This window comes from Canis lupus, chromosome 20 (assembly GCF_003254725.2).
Source record: "Canis lupus dingo isolate Sandy chromosome 20, ASM325472v2, whole genome shotgun sequence".
NCBI lineage: Eukaryota > Metazoa > Chordata > Mammalia > Carnivora > Canidae > Canis > Canis lupus.
Genome location: NC_064262.1, coordinates 6865516 through 6888706, shown reverse-complemented (window position 1 = coordinate 6888706; position 23191 = coordinate 6865516). Strand labels below are relative to the sequence as shown.

General features: G+C 41.7%; 1 protein-coding gene across 6 annotated transcripts in view; it reads right to left on the bottom strand.

The window, feature by feature from the left end:
* The window catches only part of TAMM41 (TAM41 mitochondrial translocator assembly and maintenance homolog), a 54152-nt gene that overhangs the window by 14570 nt on the left and 16391 nt on the right, over positions 1-23191 (bottom strand). For 4 of the 6 annotated variants that reach the window (XM_049098545.1, XM_049098547.1, XM_049098544.1 and 1 more), the window contains one exon: positions 8835-8980. The exons of the other annotated variants lie outside the window; for them this stretch is intronic. In XM_049098545.1, coding sequence (XP_048954502.1) covers positions 8835-8980 — 146 coding nt within the window. The remainder of the gene's footprint in view (positions 1-8834; positions 8981-23191) is intronic. 6 annotated transcript variants of the gene reach the window in all.

The window sequence follows — 23191 nt, the reverse complement described above, 5'->3', positions numbered from 1 at the left end:
TTATATGAAGTGTCCAGAAGAGACAAATCCAGAGGCAGAAAACAGATTAGTGGTTGCTTGTGGGGAGGGGAAGCTAGGGACTGTTAATGGATGTGGGATTTCTTTTTGGAGTGACAGAAATGTTGTGAAATTAGATTGTAGTGATAGTTGAACAACTCTGTGAATACACTGAAAACCACTGATTTTTATGGTATGTGAATTATAGCTCAATAAAGCTGATGTTTTAAAAAAGCAGATGTGGGCATATGATACTGGATTCTGTGTTGTACCACTGTCATTTCACTAGCTGCTGGGAAAATTGGCTGAATCCCACTCTTAGAGTCCTTCCCCAGACTTGTCTTCAGCCAAAGGGAGCTGCCTGGATCCAATGACTGGACACTGCAGGAGTACAAAGGCCTGGCCTTTTTTCCCCAAGTGGGGACAACTAGGAAGGCCCATTTAATTCCACAGTGCTACTGCAGGATTAGATGAGGGATTGTTTCAAATCCACTCAATCCCTGATGCTATGCAATAGGTACCAGGATCGGTGCAAAGAGTATACTCTATGATGGCATTTTAGAGCTGTCTTACTATGGAAGGCCAAGTAGAAGACTCTGAAGCTGCCACTTTGCCTCTTATCCAAGACAGTGATTAAAAACAAAATCAAACAACACCACACCTCAGGAGGAAATACAGAGATTAGTGCTATCTGTAAACCTAAAGGATGCAGGGGTATGATGTTTAATTTTGTGTCACTTGGCTAGGCTATAGTGATCAGTTGCTTGGTCAAATATTAGTCCAGATGTTATTATAAGAGTATTTTTTAAAATATTTATTTATTCATAGAGACACACACAGAGAGAGATAGACACAGGCAGAGGGAGAAGAAGGCCCAATGCAGGGAGCCCGACATAGGACTGGATCTCGGCTCTCCAGGATCACGCCCTGGGCTGCAGGCGGCACTAAACCCGCTGTGCCACCCCGGCCGCCCTATAAGAGTATTTTTTTTTTTTCTATAAGAGTATTTTTAGGGATCCCTGGGTGGCACAGCGGTTTAGCGCCTGCCTTTGGCCCAGGGCGCGATCCTGGGGACCCGGGATCGAGTCCCATGTAGGGCTCCCGGTGCATGGAGCCTGCTTCTCCCTCTGCCTGTGTCTCTGCCTCTCTCTCTCTCTCTGTGTGACTATCATAAATAAATGAAAAAAAAAATTAAGAGTATTTTTAAAGATATAATTAACATTTAAGTCAGTAGACTCTGAGTAAAGCAGATTACCCTCTATAATGTAGGTGAGCATCATCTAATCAGTCGAAGGCCTTAAGAAAAATGACTGAAGTCTCTGAGGAAGAAGGTGTTCTGCCTCCAGATTGCCCTCAGACTTAAAACTATGACATACTCTTCCCTTGGTCTCCAGGTGTGCTGCTGGTATGCTCTGCAAATTTCAAACTCTTCAGCCTCTATGATTTAATTCCTTAAAATAACTCTCTCTTTTTTTTAAAGATTTTAATTAATTTATTCATGAGAGACACAGAGCGAGAGAGAGAGAGAGAGAGAGAGAGAGAGAGAGAGAGAGAGAGGCAGAGACATAGGCAGAGGAGAAGCAGGCTCCATGCAGGAAGCCCGACGTGGGACTCGATCCTGGGTCTCCAGGATCACACCCTGGGCTGCAGGCGGCGCTAAACCGCTGCGCCACCGGGGCTGCCCAAAATAACCCTCTATAAATCTTACTGGCTCTGTTTCTTCGGAGAACCCTAATATGAAGACTAATTGTCTCCATCATATTTCCATTAAGTCTGGCCCTCACAAAATCCAAATGGGTTCTGGAAGATTATACCAAAACTCAATCAAGTAGAAGTCCCAGTGATGTCTGCTCTGCCAGATATAGTAAATCTGCTAGAGCAAGACACAGAACTGCAGGTATCTGGATGAGGCCAAGACCTGGGGAATGCATTCTTTTCCATCTTTATTAGGAAGGAGGATCAAAAGCAGCTTGCATTCATGAGACAGACAATAGTATATCTTATGGTTTGCCTCAGGGATATGTTAACTCTCCTATCCTTTGTCATAAGATATCCCAACGAAACTAGACTATTTGGACATTCTGTATAATCTCAGGCTGATCCACTACATCAATGGTATGTTATTACTGTTACCTGGGAAATAATAAGGGGCAAGTACATTGGAGTCCCTGGTAGATAAATGTACTCCAGGGGGTAGAAGATAAACCCTATGAAGTTACAGGAGTCTACTACCTCAGTGAAGTGTTTAGGAGTCAAGTGGTCTGGAGCATGCTGGGACATCCCTCTAAAGTAAAGATCAAATTTTTGGATCTGATACCTCTCACTGCTAAGAATGAAGCATGATGCTTGGTAAGCCTCTTCAGGTTTTGGAGGCAGCATATTTCACACTTTGGCATAATGTTCAGACTGAATTACCAAGTGATATGAAAGGATGCCAGGTTTGTGAGGCTCAGAGCAGAAAAGAGGTCTCTAACAGATTCAGGCAGCAGTGCAAGCAGCCCCCACTTGGGGCACAGAACCCTATAAACTCTATAGTACTAATGAGATCTTTGGTATCAAAAGAAGCCACAGGAAGCTTGTGGTAGGCTCCCAGTAGGACAATCACAATGTAAACTACTAGGGTTCTGGACCAAGGCCATGCCATCTATGATAAAGAACAATATATCATTTGAAATCAGCTCCTAGATATGAGACCCTGGTAGAGATGGAGCTTCTAACTATGGGTCATCATCAAAAGACCATGTGTCAAGAACTGCCATCATGAGTGGAGATCTATCCTATTCATCAGATCTTAAGGCCAGGCAGGCTCAACAGTAATCTACTGTAAGATGGGAGAGGTCCACTAGCATTTGACATGAGTAAGGCCAGAAGGCACAAGTAAGCTGCACAAAGGGAAACATAGGGCCCCATAATATCCACTCTGCACTGTTGTACCAGTGTATACCACCCTATTTCTTCACTGGTTCATGCATATGACTACATGGAAGGTCTCTTGTGATTGGTTTTGGAGGATAAAGGATGAGCTTGCTGCATGGATGATTTGGCTTAGTACGTACTAGCTGAAAATGATACATTACAGCTTCATCCATGGATAGGCCTGAAAGACATTAAGGAAGGGAAATCCTCCCAAATGGGTATGCTTCAGATAGTGCACATGGTCACCCACTTTACATGGAGAATGTAGCCCCAGGTAAGAACACACACAGACCCATGGGTATGAAGCATGGTTTGCAGGTTGAGTGGGCCCAAAAGGAAAAAGACTGGAAGACTGAAGACAAAAAACTAGGGAGAAGAGGTATGTGGATGGACTTATGGGAGGAGCCCACTAAGCATGAAGAACTTTGTATTTTGGTACAAAGAGAGGATTCTTCACATAAGAATCAACAATAACCAAAAGAACAATTCAGAGAGTTGATTAAATAGCCTGACATTCCAGTGCAGGGACAATGGCTCATAAAGGAGTAGCCATGATGGCAGGAATAGAGGCTTTGCCTAGGCAAGGCTGACTTAGCTACTGCTGCTGTTAGTCTATCCTGACAGCAACAGAAGCCAAAGCTAAAATCCTGATAACAGGACCATCTCCTGAGACTAACCAGTCACTTGGTGGAAGTTGACTACATTGGACTCCTTCCACACCTGGGGCAGTAATTAATCTTAATTGGAAGTAACACATATTCTGAGTATGGGTTTGCCTTTCCTACCCACAGGACCTAGCCAGTACCATTACAGGGCTTACAAACGCACACTTCACCATTGTGGTTGTACCATGTAACATTACACATGGAACCCATTGTAGAACAAAAGAGGTACAGAGGTATGGCGATGGGCATAGGACCATGGCTCCACTTTTCCTACCATACACTGCACCAAAGCTGCCAGACTGATAGAGCAGTTCTCAAAAAGGGGAAATTTGGGGCCCACAGAGCAAAGAATTATAAAGCCTAACATGCCAACAGTACCCTCATTAAAAAATCCTGTTAGGGGATCCCTGGGTGGCGCAGCGGTTTGGCGCCTGCCTTTGGCCCAGGGCGCGATCCTGGAGACCCGGGATCGAATCCCATCGTCGGGCTCTCGGTAGCATGGAGCCTGCTTCTCCCTCTGCCTGTGTGTCTGCCTCTCTCTCTCTCTCTCTATGACTATCATAAAAAAAAAAAAAAAAAAAAATCCTGTTAGAGCAATGAGGAACAGCTGAACCAGCAGCTTGGAGATGATACCCTGTGAGAATGGGGTGCTGTACACATCCTACACTAATGCCTGTTATACAGTACCACGTTCCCAACTGATGGAACACATAGATCTGGGAACCAAGGTGTGAAAGAAGTAGGTCTGCTTCCCATCATTCCCAGTGACCCACTCAGGAAATGTGTGTTTCCCATCTCTACAACTTTAAGACTTTAAACTTAACGCTATGATTGCTACCTCCTCTATTCAGATTCAGACATGGAAAGGAGTCACCATAGTGGCAGAAGTAACTGATCCTGATCATCAGGGGTAGGGCTGCTGATACACATCTCTCAGTACCCCTTGCTCTGTTTAGATAGTAAAGGGAAAGGCAGCAACCCTACCCTGAAATGGGCAGGGTGACCAGGTCTCAGATGCCTCAGGGATGAGGGTCTGGGCTACCTCGTCTAGCCCAGCACAAGTACTAGATGAGGGTGAAGGGAGTTTGGAATGGGTAGTACAGGAAGGAGCAGGTGGGTGTCAGTTATAGCCTCAGCAGCGCTAGGAACTGTAGCTCAGTCCACTAACCTTCCTCTCCTCTCCTCTCCTCTCCTCTCCCTTATCCTCTCCATTATCATCTCCCCTCTCCTCTCCCCTCTCCTCTTTCTCTCCTCGCTTATAACTAGAATCGTGTCCTTCATTCCTTCCTCCCTTCCCTCTTTCTCTCTTTTTCTTTCTTTCTTTCTTTCATCTTTCTTTCTTTCTTTCTTTCTTTCCTCTTCTTTTTCTTTCTTCTTTCTTTCTTTTCTTTCTTTTTTCTTTCTTTCTTTCTTTTTTCTTTCTTTCTCTTCCTTCTTTCTTCCTTTCTTCTTTCCTTCCTTCCTTCATGCATTATTTCTTTTCTGTCTTTCTTTATTTCTTTCTTTATTTCTTTCTTTCTCTTTCTCTCTCTCTCTCCTTCCTTCCTTTTCTTTTCTTTTCTTTTCTTTCTTTTCTTTTTCTTTTCTTTTCTTTTCTTTTTTTTCTTTCTCATGAGAGATGCAGAGAGAGAGAGGCAGAGACACAGGCAGAGGGAGAAGCAGACTCCATGCAGGGAGCCCGATGTGGGACTCGATCCTGGTACTCTGGGATCATGTGCTGAGTCAAAGGCAGACGTTCAACCTCTGAGCCACTCAGGGGTCCCCACTAACCTTACTTTTCCCCAGGATAAGAGATCAATTAGATTGTGCAGCCTTTCACAGGCCATAGTAAGGAATTTGGAAATGTTTATCTTCAGGGTCTAAAGAAAATTCCCAGCCCTTTCCCCTTGCTCAGTTTTCTGAAAGTTGGCAGCTAGGCATATTATACTTCCTGATCTGAAGCCAAGGAGCAGATGATGTCCCTTTGGAGAAATCTTACAGATACTGACATTAAAAGAAACAGAGACAATGTAGAGAGCAAGATAAAACTTCAAAAATTATAATAAAGACCACTAAAGGGATGAGAAAAGATATATATTTGGAAAACAGGAATAGGATGCTATAAGAAAAAAGGAACATTCAGAGGAAATTAAATATTTAATAGTAGTGCTAGAAGATCAGTTTGAGAGATTCTTCTGGAAAGAAGAACAAAAACCCCAAAGAAAGCTAGAAGGAGGAAAGAGAAATAAAAAGGATCAAACAAGGAGGTCCAACAACCAGCTAACAGGAATTCCAGAAAGAATGAAGAAAATGGATATGAAGAAATTATTATAGAAATAACAAAACTTCCTAGAATTGGAGGTCATGAGTATTCAGACTAGAAAGGCTCATAAAGTGCCAGAATAATAGTGAAAAACACATATACAAAGACAGACTACCATGAAATGTAAGACTGGAAAAAGATCCTAAGCATAGCATTGTCCAAGAGTTAAAAAGGTCATATCCAAAGGATAGGCAATCTGAATGTCATTAGACTTCTTAACACAACACTTATAAACTAAAAGAAGTAATGCTATGACTTAAAAAGTCTGAGGGAAAAATTCCAACCTAGAATGTGATATGTAGCCCAAACTATCAATCAGTGCAAGGATAGAAGGTTTAGATGTACATGGTCTCAAAAAATTTACCTTCCTTGCAACCTATGTTAGAGAGGTACTAAAAGGTATACTTCACCAAGATTAAAGGGCCACTAAGAAAAAAAAAGAAGATAGAAGATGCAGAAAACCAAAACCTAACAAAGGAGAGAGGCGGAAAGAACCGGCAGGGTGATAATGAAAAGATGCTCTAGGAGAACAGCCACTCAGCAAGCCTAGAAAATAGCCCATCCAGAAAGAACAGGGCACACAGAGCTCCAGGAAGAAATGTCCCCAAGAAAAACAAGAAACAGAAAACACCTGATGTATTTGTCTATAATGGGGGAAGCTATACAGATTTGTTTTTTATTTTTTTTTTTTATTTTTTTTTATTTATGATAGTCACACAGAGAGAGAGAGAGAGAGGCGGAGACACAGGCAGAGGGAGAAGCAGGCTCCATGCACCGGGAGCCCGATGTGGGATTTGATCCCGGGTCTCCAGGATCGCGCCCTGGGCCAAAGGCAGGCGCCAAACCGCTGCGCCACCCAGGGATCCCAGGAAGCTATACAGATTTGTAAGAGGGTATGAGTTAGTGACAGGTACAAAGAAAATCAAGCAGATGAAGAAAATGAGACAATTATTAACTCCAAGAAAAACAAATCTGTATAGGAAAGGAAATTTCATAGTAGCATATCTCAGCAATGAAGAAAAGGTAAGTTTCATAATAATGTAAATATTGAACATTAACCCAACCAAAAATGAAATAACCGTATGTGGAGCAAGAGGGATTGAGGCAGGAAGAGGGTGTGTGCACATGTGCACAAGTGTGTGCTTATTAATGGAAATGACAGAGGAGAGTAAAACAATACTCATCCTCCAGACATGGATAACAAAAATAAAGTATAAAATAAAAAAAAATCAAGAAATAACAGTCAAATCATATTGTTTAGAAACCCGGAGGTAAGCATAGGACCCACTAACAAGATGAAAGCAGTGGGCTCCAGGAAGCAGCATGGAGAACCCAGAAGGTGGCCAGTAGGGAACTGCTACTTTCTGTTATAAACCGTGAGGTCCCATTTGGTTTTTAAACCATGTGCACAGGGATCCCTGGGTGGCTCAGCGGTTTGGCGCCTGCCTTTGGCCCAGGGCGTGATCCTAGAGTCCCGGGATCAAGTCCCACATTGGGCTCCCTGCATGGAGCCTGCTTCTCCCTCTGCCTGTGTCTCTGCCTCTCTCTCTCTCTCCCCATGTCTTTCATGAATAAATAAAATCTTAAAAAAAAATAAACCATGTGCACACATTACCTCGAGAAAAGTAAAAAATTCTTGCAAAATTTGTTCAACTGAGTGGAGGTATTCTGGGCATTTCATATTACTCTCATTTTTTTTGTTTAAAGTAATTCCTTTTTCTTTTTTTTTTGAAAGTTCCCTTTCAGTTCTAGAAATTACTTAATTCCATATTCAATATAATATTAGTTGCCCCTGTTATTTGGAAGAGGAAGAACATTAAAAAGGTAAAATACAGGGATGCCTGGGTGGCTCAGCAGTTAAGCCTCTGCCTTCGGCTCAGGGCGTGATCCTAGAGTCCTGGGATCGAGTCCCACATCGGGCTCCCTGTATGGAGCCTGCTTCTCTCTCTGCCTAAGTCTCTGTCTCTCTCATGAATAAATTAATAAAATCTTAAAAAAAAAGTAAAACACAGTGTTCTTTACGCTAAAGATAAAAAAAAAACCCAACTCTCTGGTTTCTATAGTTTTATCTATTTTTTATTTTTAAAAAATATTTAATTTATTTATTTATGAGAGACAGAGAGAGAGAGAGGCAGAGACATAGGCAGAGGGAGAAGCAGGCTCCATGCAGGGAGTCCGATATCGGTGGAACTAGATCCCAGGACCCAGGGATCATGCCCTGAGCCAAAGGCAGACGCTCAACCACTGAGCCACCCAGGAGTTCCCAGTTTCTATAGTTTTTTAAAAAATCTTAAATCCAAATTATTTTCCTCAAAGGAAAAGTTCTTTAATATTTATTTTCAAATATTTAATAATATAAATTTTAAGATATCTAGAAAGAAAGTTTCATTTATCAAAAGGAAAACCAAGACATAATAAACATAAGTGAGGAGAAAAATAAACATCAGAGTATGTATAAGAGTCCATTTATATAAAACAAACCCAAATAAAAAAAGACCAAACTTGCTCATACATGTGTATATGTACAAATAAATACAAAAATGCATGCAAAAAGATCTAGGAGAATATATGCCAGACTGTCAGTAAATTTACATCTGGGGAGGCCAGCGGAATTGGAGATGAAAAAGGAAATCTGAGAATTTTTCACTTATTTTGATTGGTAGTATGCATAAGAAGAGTTTCAAATGCCAAAAAGGATGTACATGATGAAGACGGGTCCCTCTCCCACATTAGCCCCAGGTTCCCTTCCCCAAAGGCGGCTTCTTATTACTACTCTCTTATGTTACCATTTAGCATTATTCCAAATACACAGACGAGTATGTTTACATATGAAACTTACTTTTTAAACTGTAAAATGTTGTCACACTAGTCATACTACTCTAACCCTTACTTCTTTCTCTTAAAATCACTCTTGCCTTAGAAACAACATAAATTATTTCCCACATACGGTTTACCTCCAGTCTGCCTTGCTGGATTTTATACACCACTTGGGGATTGTCCTGCAGTATGTTGCCATACAGCTCACGAAAGTGGGCTATGTTGGGCTTCACAATATTCAACACTTTTGTCTTATCCTCTCCAAACACCATCCGAAAGTCGCCTGGTTAAAACAAATGGATAAACAAATTTTCCACTAAGAGTACACATCCTGACCTATAAACTATAGCCCCACATTCATCTGACGCTAGCTCCAGATGACTAGCATCCCACATTCAAAACATTTTATTTTCCTCTTTTTTTTTTTAAAGATTTTATTTTATTTATTCATGAAAGACACACAGAGAGAGAGAGACAGAGACAGAGACAGAGATACAGGCAGAGGGAGAAGCAAACTCCACACAGGGAACCTGCCTGATGTGGGACTCGATCCCAGGACTCCAGGATCACACCCTGCGCCAAACGGCAGGCGCCAAACCGCTGAGCCACCCAGGGATCCCCAATTTTCCTCTTTAATTAAAACCATGAATACATTACCCAAGGAATGCAGGCACTTGGTTAGGGGGAAAACAGACCCTCTCAAGTCATAAAGCCCTTTAGGGGATCCTTGGGTGGCTCAGCGGTTTAGCGCCTGCCTTCGACCCAGGGTGTGATCCTGGAGTCCTGGGATCGGGTCCCGCATCAGGGTCCCTGCATGGAGCCTGCTTCTCCCTCTGCCTGTGTCTCTGCCTCTCTCTCTCTCTGTCTCTCATGAATAAATAAAATCTTAAAAAAGTCATAAAGCCTTTTATGCTAGTTAAAATGCAGTTACCTAGGTGCAAAATGTAATCATCGGAAGCTGATTTGTTTTTGTTTTTCCATCGCAGAAGCACCTGTACTTATAATTTTTTATTCTGTGAGCAAAACTGTCTGTGACCAATCACAGAGCTGCAGTGTCTCACCTTAGACATGTCTTTGCAAATGCTACTTGCTACTGTTTATTCAGCTTGAACCTCTTACTGCATTTGTGCAAGGGCTTCTGCGTACTTTATGAATATAAAGAACTTTACCATATTTGATAAGGGCAGGAGCAGTGAGTGTTAAGAGTCCTACCTCATAAGAAGAGGTTTACATTTAAGATTAACTTCTTGAAAGCAGATGTCTCTTTTTAAATTGCAAGTGGTGAGAAATAAGGAATGTTACATTTGCCTGTGGGATGAAATGAGCTGCAGAATAGTTCTGAAGAATAGAGGCACTTTTTTTTTGTTTTTAAGATTGAGAGAAAGTGAGAGAGCACAAGTGGAGGGGGAGGAGCAGAGGGAGAAGGAGAAGCAGACCCCCCCCAGCGAGCAGGGAGCCTGATATGGGAAGAGCCACTTCTGACACAAATTTGAAGTGCCCAAGCCTGCTTATGCCATTGGCAATTACCAGCAAGGTGTAGAGGGAAAAAGATGATGAAATGTAAAAACTTTGAGGGAATGCCTACTGGGCTAATGTGTGTTCAAAATAGGCTGGGTACATGTGAAGGCTTCTCAGGTGAAGCCTGGTGAAAGCACTCTGAGTGAAACCTTTGTTGGACAGGTAGAAAGTCCAGGAAAGTAGTTAGTTAGCAAGTGTTGGCAGGTACCCAGCTGCTGAGGAATTCCAGGGGATCAGGTGATGAAGTAATTCATCATTTGAACTAGGTCACTTTTTTTTTTTAATTTTTTAAAATTTTTATTTATTTATGATAGTCACACACAGAGAGAGAGAGAGAGAGAGAGAGGCAGAGACACAGGCAGAGGGAGAAGCAGGCTCCATGCACCGGGAGCCTGACGTGGGATTCGATCCCGGGTCTCCAGGATCGCGCCCTGGGCCAAAGGCAGGCGCCAAACCGCTGCGCCACCCAGGGTTCCCTGAACTAGGTCACTTTTGAGGGTGAAGTGGGCATGATGAATAAATACCAGGGTAAGTAAAAATTGGGCAAACCCAAACATATGGTTACCCTTGCCAATTTATCTCCTTGGAGGTGGGGTGGGCAGGAGAGGAAGGAATCATTGAAATTATTATAGGCCAAAACAGATATTACTAGACCAAACTATTGTTTTGGAAAAAAATAAAGATACTCAATAGTATGTACTTCAGTAAGGAATAAAATATGCTAGGTTTTAAAGCTTCAGAGGACCAATTTATGCTACAATTTTGTGGAGAGCAGCTGGACACTGCAAACTTCAGGAAAAAAGATTTACAAACAGCCTCTGGGATCCAACCTTTGTGACATGAGGTCTGTTCAGGGCAGTGAGTAGAAGTGAGTTCCAGTCATAACAAGCTGCCCTAAATATGGACGAACTTATTTTTTCACCTTTATTTTATTTTTAAAAAGATTTTGTTTATTCCTCTGACAGAGAGAGAGAGAGAGAGAGAGAGAGAGTGAAGGGGGGGGGGCAGCAGAGGGAGGATAAGCAAGCTCCTACTGAGCAGGAAGCCTGATGTAGTGCTCAATCCCAAAATCCTGGGATTATGACCTGAGCTGAAGGCAGATGCTTAACTGACTAAAGCCCCCTGGGGCCCCTTTTCACTATTATTTTAAAGAGAAAGAGAGTTGTTACGTAGTTAAATCCTGAGATGATTGCTAGTGAGGGTGTAGAGAAATTGGTCCTTGGACATAATACTAAATTGGTAAAATCCTTTGGAAAGCAGTAGATGAAACAATCTCATCTCTAGAGAGTGAGCCTAAAGAAACAGACCCAAACAGAGGTCCAGAGGTAATGCTCACTGAGCATCTGGTTAAGTGCCAAACATTGTTGCAAGTGCTTTGCTATATTACTTTATTTAATCCATACATCCCTATCCTCTCAGATACTATTCTATCCTCATTTAGCATCCGGGCAAAAAGGACAGAGATGAAGTCACCTGCCTGAGATTTCCCAGTAAGTGAATACACTGCATACATAAAACTATTCACTGAGGCACTCATTTATATATTTTTTTTAAACATTTTATTTTATTTTATTTTATTTTTTTTTATTTATGATAGTCACACAGAGAGAGAGAGAGAGAGGCAGAGACACAGGCAGAGGGAGAAGCAGGCTCCATGCACCGGGAGCCCGACGTGGGATTCGATCCCGGGTCTCCAGGATCGCGCCCCGGGCCAAAGGCAGGCGCTAAACCGCTGCGCCACCCAGGGATCCCCGAGGCACTCATTTATAAAAGCGAAACACTGGAAGCAGCCCAAAAGTCCAACAACAGGGGAATGGATAAGTTACAATGGAATCCCATACCCTACCACAGAACAGTGTGCAGCCATTAAAAATTACAATACTCACACACGGCTAGATGAAAAATGATTATATAGTAGTAAGAAACTAAGACAAAAGTACAAGAAGAAAACAACTTCGTATAAAAATAGGAAAAAACAAGACAGAAAGATTACATAAAAATGTTGTTTTTGCTCTAATAAGCACATATTTATTATGGGTTGTTTTGGTGTGAGTGTGTTTTACGCTGTTACCTTGTTTAGTCCTGGCAAAGCCTCCTAATGAAGGTACTAAGTATTCCCAATTTTAAAATTGAGATTGAGGTGCAAAGGTCCAGCCACCTCTCGGTATCAGAGTAGTGACATTTTAGGTGACTAGTGTTACTCTACTTTGCAGTTTTTCACCATTTTCCTCACTTCTATAATGTTGGCATATTACTTCTAGCATTTTTAAATAGATGCAAGGGATGCACAGACATGCTAACTTGGCAAATGTGCATGGAGAGGCAGCTGGGTTAACTTTCAATCGTGTAAATCCTTATGGTTTTATTCAGAGCCCATAAATGGATTCTATCAATCTTGGAAGGGTTAAATGTCATCGGACTCTGAATCCAACATGGCTGGCTCTGAAGTAAAAGATCAGTTTGTTATCACCACTGAGTTCTAAACGTGTGTGTCATTTCTTTTCTTCCTGTACATTCAACAAAGAGTTCTTACATTTTAGATAGTAACTGAGAGTGGCTGTATTTCACTAAAACGTAAAAGCAAATGAATCCAAATCCTCCCCCAAAGAACATCTGCATGGAAAATACTCTTGGGATGCCTGGGTAGCTCAGCGGTTTAGCGTCTGCCTTTGGCCCAGGGTGTGATCCTGGAAATCCGGGATCGAGCCCCACATCGGGCTCCCTGCATGGAGCCTGCTTCTCCCTCTGCCTATGTCTCTGCCTCTCTCTCTGTGTCTCTCATGAATAAATAAATAAAACCTTAAAAAAAATACTCTTGATCTGAGAACGTGGACGGGGGCTTATTCATCCCTGTACCTCCAGCTCCTTATGCACTGCCTGGCACATGGAAGGTACATTGACAAACGTCTGCCGAATCGGATTTCTCCAACTGTTGTGCAGCAGAACTAGCTCAGCCACAGGGAACCACAAGCAAATGGGCTTATTACTCATTTCTTCAGAACAAAATGAATAAAATTGTGGGCACAGCATGACCCAGCATTTTGATCATAAGAATCAATTTTTCTTACCTCCAGAGATGTTTGCAACAAAACACAGGGATTGAGAAAAACTGACTGCTGACTTTTATTTTATACCTCTACTGCTAAGTTTAACTCTTGACTGCTCAAGCCAGAAAACTGCCAGTCTAGTAACAATGGACAACCAAAAGGATAATTTCTCTTTGACTTTGAAATGAAATAAATACAGAGGCTTGTAAAGCATCTGTAGTTGGCCTGCTCTGTGATTCCAGCATGCTACCAGCGGCCAGGGGCCTTAGTATGAATGTAGGGATGTAAGGGGCTGCTCCGTACAGTGGAAAGTCTGGCAGTGCCCTGTGGTGACTGGAGATTGACTGTTCTGAGTCAGCTCTCTTACCTGGAAAATGGCTGTAACCAACATACTGATCTCACAAGGTTATTTTTAGATTTAAATGAGTTAAGGCAGCAGACAAGGCTTTGTAAAGAGTAAAACAGATAGTATGGTTGCTATGATATCCATATGGGATGAGGAAAGGATGGGGGAAGAGGGAGCCCTTGAGTCTTTGAAAATAATAACTGGCTAACTTTCCCCTAAACTCATTGCAGTACTGCTGTTATTTCATTCAGTTCAATAGATATTTAAGTGGCTAGTAAGTACCAGAAGCTTTGCCAGATGTTAGAGATAAAAAGATACATGCCCTACCCGAGGTAGGAGGTGCTATGAAAACAGATCATTTCACTGTGGGTTGCAGAGGTGGGTATTTCTTATATGGTAGTATTTAAGAACAGTAGCTCCAAACTGGATGTTAATACGGCAGAATTTTAAAGAAAGATTTATTTTCTTATTTGAGAGAGAAAGAGCATGTGAGGGGAGGGGCAGAGGGAGAGCAACTCAAGGGGATTCTGTGTGAGCTCGGAGCCTGACATGGCACGGCGCTCAATCTCACAACCCCGAGATCACGCCCTGAGCTGAAATCAAGAGTTGGACGCTCAACTGACTGAACCACCCAGGCACCCCAAATAATACTCATTGTTCTTTAAAGATTTTACTTATTTATTTAAAAGAAAGCATGAGCAGAGGGAGGGGCAGAAGGAGAGGGAGAAGCAGGCTCCCCACTGAGCAGGGAGCTCAGCTGGGGCTCCATCCCAGAACCCCGAGATCATGACCTGAGAAGGCAGATGCTTAACTGACTGAGCCACCCAGATGCCCCTAATATTCATTTTTTAACAGCTTTCCTTTTTTTTTTTTTAGGGTAGCTTTTTTTTTTTAATTTTTTTTTATGATAGTCACAGAGAGAGAGAGAGAGAGAGAGAGAGAGAGAGAGGCAGAGACACAGGCAGAGGGAGAAGCAGGCTCCATGCACCGGGAGCCTGATGTGGGACTGGATCCCGGGTCTCCAGGATCATGCCCGGGGCCAAAGGCAGACGCCAAACCGCTGCGCCACCCAGGGATCCCCAACAGCTTTCCTTTTAATATAATTCACATATCATATAATTCACCTATATAAAATAATTTTTTTTTTAGTATTTTTAGTATATATCAGAGGGTTATGCAACCATCTAATTTTAGAACATTTTGGCCTCCCTAAAAGAAACCCTGTACCCATTAGAAGACACTGTCTCCCTCCACCCTTTCAACCCCAGCACTAGACAAAGACTAATTTACTTTCTGTATCCATATATTTTCCTATTCCATTTTATATAAATGTAATTGTACAATAAATGGTATTTTACGACTTAGCATTATGTTTTCAAAGGTCATCATGTTGTAGCCTGTGTCAATACTCATTCCTGTTTACGGCTAAATAATATTCCATTGGATGGATGGATGTATTACATTTTTTTTAAAGATTTATTTGTATTTATTTTTGATAGACAGAGAGAGAGAGAGAGAGAGAGAGAGAGAGAGAGAGAGAGAGGCAGAGACACAGGCAGAGGGAGAAGCAGGCTCTATGCCAGGAGCCCGACACGGGACTTGATCCCGGGACTCCAGGATTACGCCCTGGGCCAAAGGCAGGCACGAAACCAGCGAGCCACCCAGGGATCCCCTGTATCACATTTTTAAAACCCATTCCTTGTCTGATGGACATTTAGGTTGTTTCCATTTTTTAGCTATTTTTAATGAATAGTGCTGTGATGAATATTTGTGTACAAATTTTCATGTGGATATGTGTTCTTGTTTCTCTTGGGTAGATACTTAAGAACAGAGTTGCTGGGCCATATAGTAATATTTTCAGGAATGGCCAAAGTGTTTTTCCAAAGCAGTTGTACTACTTTACAACCCTATCAACAATGCATGAGAGTTTCAATTTCTCTCCATCCTTGTCAACACTTGTTCTTGTCTTTTTGATTATAGCCATTGTAGTGGGTATGAAGCACTGTTTCTGGGGTTTTAACTGGTATTTCCCTAATGACTAATGATGTTAATCATCTTTTCATGTGTGTACTTGCTATTTGTATACTTTCTTTGAAAATATGTCTCATCAAATCCTTTGCCCATTTTAATACTGGATTATTTGTCTTTTTATTGCATTCCAGGAATCTTTTATATTCTGGTGCTATTCTTTATCAGATACACAATTTGTAAATCTCTTCCATGTTATTAGTTGCCTTTTCACCTTCTTGAGGGTATTGTTTGCAGCACAAAAGTTTAGTTTTCATACAGTTTTCCCATTTATCTGTTTTTTATTTGTTGCTTGTGCTTTTGGCATATATCTAAGAAACCACTGTCTAACCCAAAGTCACTCTGCTAAGAGCTTTTTAGTTTTAGCTCTAAGATTTAACTCTCATATCCATAATCCACTTTGAGTTAACTTTATGCATAGTATGAGTCACGGGCCCAAACTCATTTTTCTGCATGTGTACAGTTAGAATATTATCTGACACACAGTAAGTACTTCATAAACATTAGGTATTATTGACAATTACTATCCCTTCTGGAGTACTACATTCTCAGAAATTAATCAGTGACTGAGCAGAGTTCCATCTGAGGCTTCAGCAAAAAGCTCAAGCTTGCCAAGCATAGAGAAATATGCTCCCAAATTACTGAAATAGTCAATCTCTAATATGCAAGTTGTCCAGTGACACTGCTTGCAAGGTTTCTGATGGTGCGACTCTCGTGGAATAAATCTCAATAGCTCTCTAGAGAAAAAGTTTCTTTATTGGCTTTTACCAGGATCCAGAAATGAGGATGTTTACTCACTCTTTAGAGGGCTGGCACCCATTTCTAATTTCTTTTCTCCAAGAATCATTCAACTGGCAACTTCCTTGCTTTGTCTTATTCCTAGAAGTAGCTGAGCCTGTGTTCAGACAATCTGGCATTGAAAGAAACCCATTCTCTCTCTTACACAAGAGTGTTTAAAGTTTTTTTTCACTCCTTAAGGACAGGAAAGGGCCAAATGAATCCACCTCATCTAAGCAGATTCTAATGCCTGCAAATTTTTGTCATTATATAACAAGTTTAGTAATTTTTAAATTTTTTTATTTATTTATGACAGTCAGAGAGAGAGAGAGAGAGAGAGAGAGAGAGAGAGAGAGAGAGGCAGAGGGAGAAGCAGGCTCCATGCACCGGGAGCCCGACGTGGGATTCGATCCCGGGTCTCCAGGATTGCGCCCTGAGCCAAAGGCAGGCGCCAAACCGCTGTGCCACCCAGGGATCCCAAATTTAGTAATTCTTATAACTCACAACAAAATTCCATTTTGGAGAACATATCTGAGGAAGTTAGGGGCCCCCTTTACCCCCTTCCCCTACCAAAGTAATTTCTTTAAAGTGATTCACAGCAGTGGCATTAATAAAACAATAATAAATGGAGCTAACCTGAGTATCCATCTATCACTGAATAAGCAAACAATGGTGTCTCAACCTAAGAAAAACCTGTGTGGCCAGCAATGATATGGGAACAGTAATAAATAATACCAATCATTTTCTGAACACCAACTCTCAATGAGGTATGATGTTGGGGACTTTTATATATATTATCTCATTGAAAACCTTATTACAAGACAGCTATTCTGTTTCACAGTTAAGAAAATGGGCTCAGAAGGGTCCAAGCACTTTTACAAAGCCAGTATTCAAATTCAGGTCTGTAGTCTTTCCCTTTCTTTTATCTATTACACAAAGTGGCTATGTGAGTACACATATCTAAAATAACAATGGATAACATTTAGTGAGCATTTACTATGTACCAGCTACTCTATTAAGCACTTTACATGTATGATTTGATTTAATCCATATAAAACCCTTCTTTAGAGATGAAGAAACTATCACAAGGAGCTAAGAAACTTGCCTGAAGAGAAAAAAGTAAGAGTGCAGCTAGGTTTTGAACCCAGGCCTCTGACTCTAAAGCTCCAGCTTTTAAACACTTCACTAATTCTGTCTTCCACGAAGTAATATAATGTTAAAAAAAAAAAAAAAAGCAGCAAGGTACAAAATAAGACAATTAATTTAAGAAGTTAAGGGTTTAGGGATCCCTGGGTGGCTCGGCGGTTTGGCGCCTGCCTTTGGCCCGGGGCGTGATCCTGGAGTGCCGGGATCGAGTCCCGCATCGGGCTCCCGACATGGAGCCTTGCTTCTCCCTCTGCCTGTGTCTCTGTCTCTCTCTCTCTCTCTGTGTCTATCATGAATAAATAAATAAATAAATCTTTATAAAATAAAATTTAAAAAAAAAGAAAGAAGAAGTTAAGGGTTTAGGGGCACCTGGGTGGCTCAGTGGTTGAGCATCTGCCTTTGTTTCAGGGCCAAAGTGATCCTAGGGTCCTGGGATCGATCAGGCTCCTCACAGGGAGCCTCCTTCTCTCTCCGCCTGTATCTCTGCCTCTCTCTCTGTGTCTCTCATGAATAAATAAAATCTTAAAAAAAAAAAAAAGGAGTTAAGGGTTTAATGTCAATTATTCTCACAAGAACTTATGCACTTCGCTGAGATACTATTCTAATTCAAGCCCTTATCACCATTCACACTGTATCCACCCAACAAAGACATACAGGGTGCTTAGTCTGTGCCCCAGTGCTGTTCCAGAGACCGAAGGAACAAGGCTGGTTAGACACGGGCACCGTCCTAACTATACTCCTCTCTGCCTAGATGGCTGTCCTGTGGGTCCTTCTTGTGGGTCTTTAACCACTGGTGTTTGGTTCAAATGTCACCTCCCGCTGAAACCTTCCCTGGTTACACTAATGTAAGCCATGCTTGCATTCCTCCTATATTCTAGTGTTGCCATGAGTTTGCTGTACAACTTTTCAACCAGAATGAAAGCCCCACGATGGCAGGAACAATAGCTGCTTTCTTTACTTCCTTCATCCATAGAGGTAAAAGAGTGCTTGGCACAGGAGACTCTCATCCTTTCATTGGCTCAATGAGTAAGACTTCTCTCTGTTTTTAGTCCCTCTCCCTCCTGCACAGTGCTGGCAAAATGATCTTTCTGTAGCAACAAATCTCCCACCATCTTGCACTGCTTGAAACCTCCGTGGCTCCTAGTTGTGTATGGGGTGTCAAATTCTAGTCTCATTTAACTTTGTATTCAATGCCTTGTCTGGCCTGGCCAGGGCCTAACCTCTTCTCCAAAACACCTGAGAGACAGTGGAGTTAAGTGGTGAAGACCGTGGGCTAGAATTCCAGCGCCACCACCCACGAACCTACCAGACAGATCTGGGTCTCAGTTTTTTAATCTTAAAATAAGGCAATAAATTAGCACACAAATCAAAGGAGGACTGTAAGGATTAAACTAGTTATTAGATCAAAAGTATTGAGAGTTGTTCCTGCCACATAACAGTAAGTGCTATTTTCTTCTGCCATGAGCCACAGACTTCAGTCACATCAACCTATTCGTTCTTCCCTAAACAAGTCGTATTCTTTCACACTCCCTGCCTTTTCTACACGTGTTGTTTTTGAAGTCTATCACTGACTCACTATGACTGCATGCTTATTAATGCGAAGTTCTTTAGAGAAGAAATTATAGCTTTAATTCTTCATGAGGTATGGGACGCTGATTCATTTGATAAATTGTTAAACCAGGATCATTATGTAAAATTAGTCATTTTAATAGTTCGTACTTACATGAGAAAGGTCAAGGTGACCCTTTAAAGCTCATTTGGTTTTCCTTTTCTGTTTACTTCAACGCTGACTTCTAAGAATAACTGAAGGATTAGAAAGCTTTCTCCTTCCCAGTTTTGCAGGCTCTCATCTTCCACCTACTCCTTTCTCACCATCATTTACAACAATAATGTCATCAATAATGACCCCCAAGGCGGTCAAAGTGTTCCTTAAATACTATATAAAAAGTAAGGGGTTATTACTACTACTAGTAATACACAGATCCTGCCTCTGCTAGTAACTACTGGCAGGAACTTGTCCAATAACATGGAGAGAGATGCTGTTTCCTGTCTCCACATCCCTACTCACTTCCAGGGAGAAATGCTGACCTATGCAGCTTAGGAACAACGTATTGTCTCTCAAATGGAAAACAAATGTCAAAATTGTAAATAAAGAGGAGATTGGTGGGTCGTTTGAAAGTTTGTAATATTCTGAGGGCTTGGGAGTTTTGGGTGGTTTGCCATCAGGACAGAATCCAATCAGTTCAAGGATACTGGATTCTCAGAAGTCTAAGAAAGGGAGGAGGAAAAGCTTACCTTTTAACACATAGCCTGGGGCAGGTCTCTTACTGATGAAAGGCATCTAGCTGTAGGGCCTAGATCCTTCCCCATCCTCACTATTCTACTCTAATTTCGTTTATTATGGATTAAGTAACCATTAATTATATAGTGCCCTGGCTTAGGAACATCATATAATGTTGTCTTGATGGGAAAAATACATTCCCAGTTCTAAACAACTGGCTTATAGAAAGCTTTTTTGGAAAATGTCTCATTCATAAGCTAGGGATGGCCACAGAGTTGGAATGAGTTCCCTCTGGAGAGGATGTGCCAAGTATTGTGTCCTAAGTTTTACAGTAAAAAGAAGCCAACCTCAGTGAAATGAGTAATGTTGGATCCTTGGCCAAATTCTCAGATCCAAATCTGGATTAAGCAATAAATAATACAATGGCAAGAGAGAAAGAGCAGACGAGATGAGAAATGGGAGAAACTGGAAGCTGAGAAAGCCCAAGTCAGGTTCACCGAGATTAGGACCTACCTCTTAGGAAGCAACTCTCTCTCTCTGCCCTTCTCCCAGCAGCTCCAGGTGGGCTCTTGCCACCATGAGATCTGAGCTCAGACATCGCCACCCCAGAGGGCCCTACCTGCCTATCCAAGGTAAAGGCCCTCCTCTTGATTTCTTTTCTTCTCTTCATTGTACTTACCACTCTCTGAAATTACTTTCTGTACTGTCTGCCTCTGCTTAAGGGAACATGAACTCCATGAGGAGTCTTACTCATATCATGCTCACCGGTATATATCTAGGGCCTAGCGTAGCATGTGGCACATGGAAGGCACACAGGAAATATTTGTTTGCTGTGTGAGGATTCAACTATAGAATAAAAGATCAATCTATCTACATATCTATCCTCCCCCCTTCCCACCTACCAACTTATCTATCTACTTATCCATCTACCTACTGTGTCTGGTACAGCACTGCTACACAGCAGCCCTTAATAAAAATTATAGAAGCAGGAAAACAGACAATGATAGTGTTCTGAGTCAGCAAGCACTCACTGAACACCTTGTACATGTCTCACAATACAGGAGAAATCAGGAGTATAAAACACGGCTCTTCCAGGAGGCAAAGTAAAAGTCAGCTAAAGATTGATACCTGCTTGAATGCTAACTTGAAGTCTGCTAATAGGTAAAAGCAGTTATGCCATTCAAGAAACTTCCTTAGAAAATGTTCAGAATTTATAGGAACTCCTAGAAATCCACCTCACATTATGCTGATGTTGATCACAGGGGAGGAGATGGAGGAGTGGCAGTGGTGTGGGCAAAGTAGAAATAGGCTCTGCATCATTTTCCCACAAAGTTAACCCTTCATAAAAGGTTTTGGGTCCATCTTTTTTTCACAAGGGAGCATGGAGAGGGAATCATCCTTACAAGGTGACCACGTTTCCCACACGTTGCATGCAGGCCTATTCATTCTGGTACCTAGCCACAGAAGCCTTTGCCTCTGCACTTCCTGTTGAAAGGCAGGGCTGCTGCCATGTAGAGCTAGAAGCCACCAAGACCGAGGTTACATCACTTTCTTTCTCTCCACTGTTGCAACTGCAGCTATAGTCCTGCTAGCTGTATTTTGGGAGAAAGACTGACGAGTAAGGTCTTTAAGGTCTCTTTCAGCATTATACTTCCATGAAATCTTATCTATACAGGGATTCAGAAAGTGAGTAAACTGCTTTTGCAATGTTTTCAGCATAGAGTTCTCTAACTCACACTCAAAAGTTGGGAAAGAAGATATTTATTATTTTCAAGACAATGGTTTCAAACTCTTTTTCAAGTAGCAGACTACTTTTTGTAAGTGAAGTTTTACAGGGATCCTTAACACATTAAACAGGAAGGGAGGCTCCCCTCTGGTTGCAGCAAGGGTGAGGGGCCAGGGGCTCTATTGTCTCAAGAGTTTCTCTCTCCCTTTGAAGGGGACTCTGACATCTCTGAGGAACACAACTGGTTTAAGGAGAAATGAAAAGGAAGTTAAGATTTAGATAAATAATGAATGGGGAAGAAGGGAAAGCTTTTCCTTAGTACACAAGGAGAGGTGGAATTCTAAAGTTGCCACTTTGTAATCATCATAGTAAAGACTGGTTGGAGCAAGAATCACCAATGAAAGCTCAAACTAAGAAGGAAAGTTTGCTAAGAAACAGGGTGTTTGATCTTTAAATGTCTCCCCATGGATTGCTTAGAAGAGCAAAAATTATGCTTATCAGGGCATAAGCATCACTGGTCTGAGACTTCAAAATGTGAATGTCATATAAAACAAAGAAAAAAAAGTGTTCCAGATTAAAAGAAGAGACAGGGCATCTTAATAAATATGATCCTTGACTGGATTGTGTACTTGAGGAGGAAAACACACTACAAAGAACATCACTGGGACTACTGACAACATATGAACTATGGATCATCAATCTGATAAAAGTACTGTATCAGTGTTAAATTTCCTGAATTTGATAACCATGCTGTGGTTATGTAACAGAATGTTCTTGCTCTTGGGAAACATATTGAAATACTTGGCCCAAAGGGGAATGGATATGTGTGACCTACTTTCAAATGATTCAGAAAAATAAACCAAAAAAATAATATAGTATTTACAGTTTATAGAGGAGGGCAGTGGTTTTCTAAGTGGGATCCCTGGAGGAGCACTGGCATCATCCACTGACCAGAAATACAAATTCTTAGGCTCCACCCCAGAGTGCCAAAGCAGCTCTGTGGGGGCTGGTCCATATCTGTTTTTCACAAGCCCTCCAGAGGATTCTGATGCACAATGGAGTCAGAAAACCACTGGGATGGGGACACCTGGTGGTTCAGTGGTTGAGCATGTGCCTTTGGCTCAGGTTGTGATCTTTGGATCCTGGGATCAAGTCCCACATTGGGCTCCCTGCAGGGAGCCTGCTTCTCCCTCTGCCTACGTCTCTGCCTCTGTGTCTCTCATGAATAAATAAATAAAACCTTAAAAAAAAAAAAAAAACATTGGGATGAAGAGAATAACATAAATGTGGTGAGACATTAAAATTGGTAAATCTGGGCAAAATGTGTATGGGAGTTTTTTGTATTATTATTGAAATTTTCTGTCAGCTTGAAATTGTTTCACAATGAAAATGATTAGTAACAACAAGATTACCCTGGGGTGACCTACATATAGACACAGATGTGGAGAGGCAGAGACCTTGGAGGCAAGGATGAAAATCACAGGGTTCTTGCAAATACCTGCACAGGAAGTGGTGGGATCCAGGAGTAGGGGTGCCACAGCTTCAGCATAGGGTGAAGAGCGGGATGTTTGTTTGCATGGTCTTCAAACAACACATCTCCTTCTTGCACAAAATATGAGCACCAA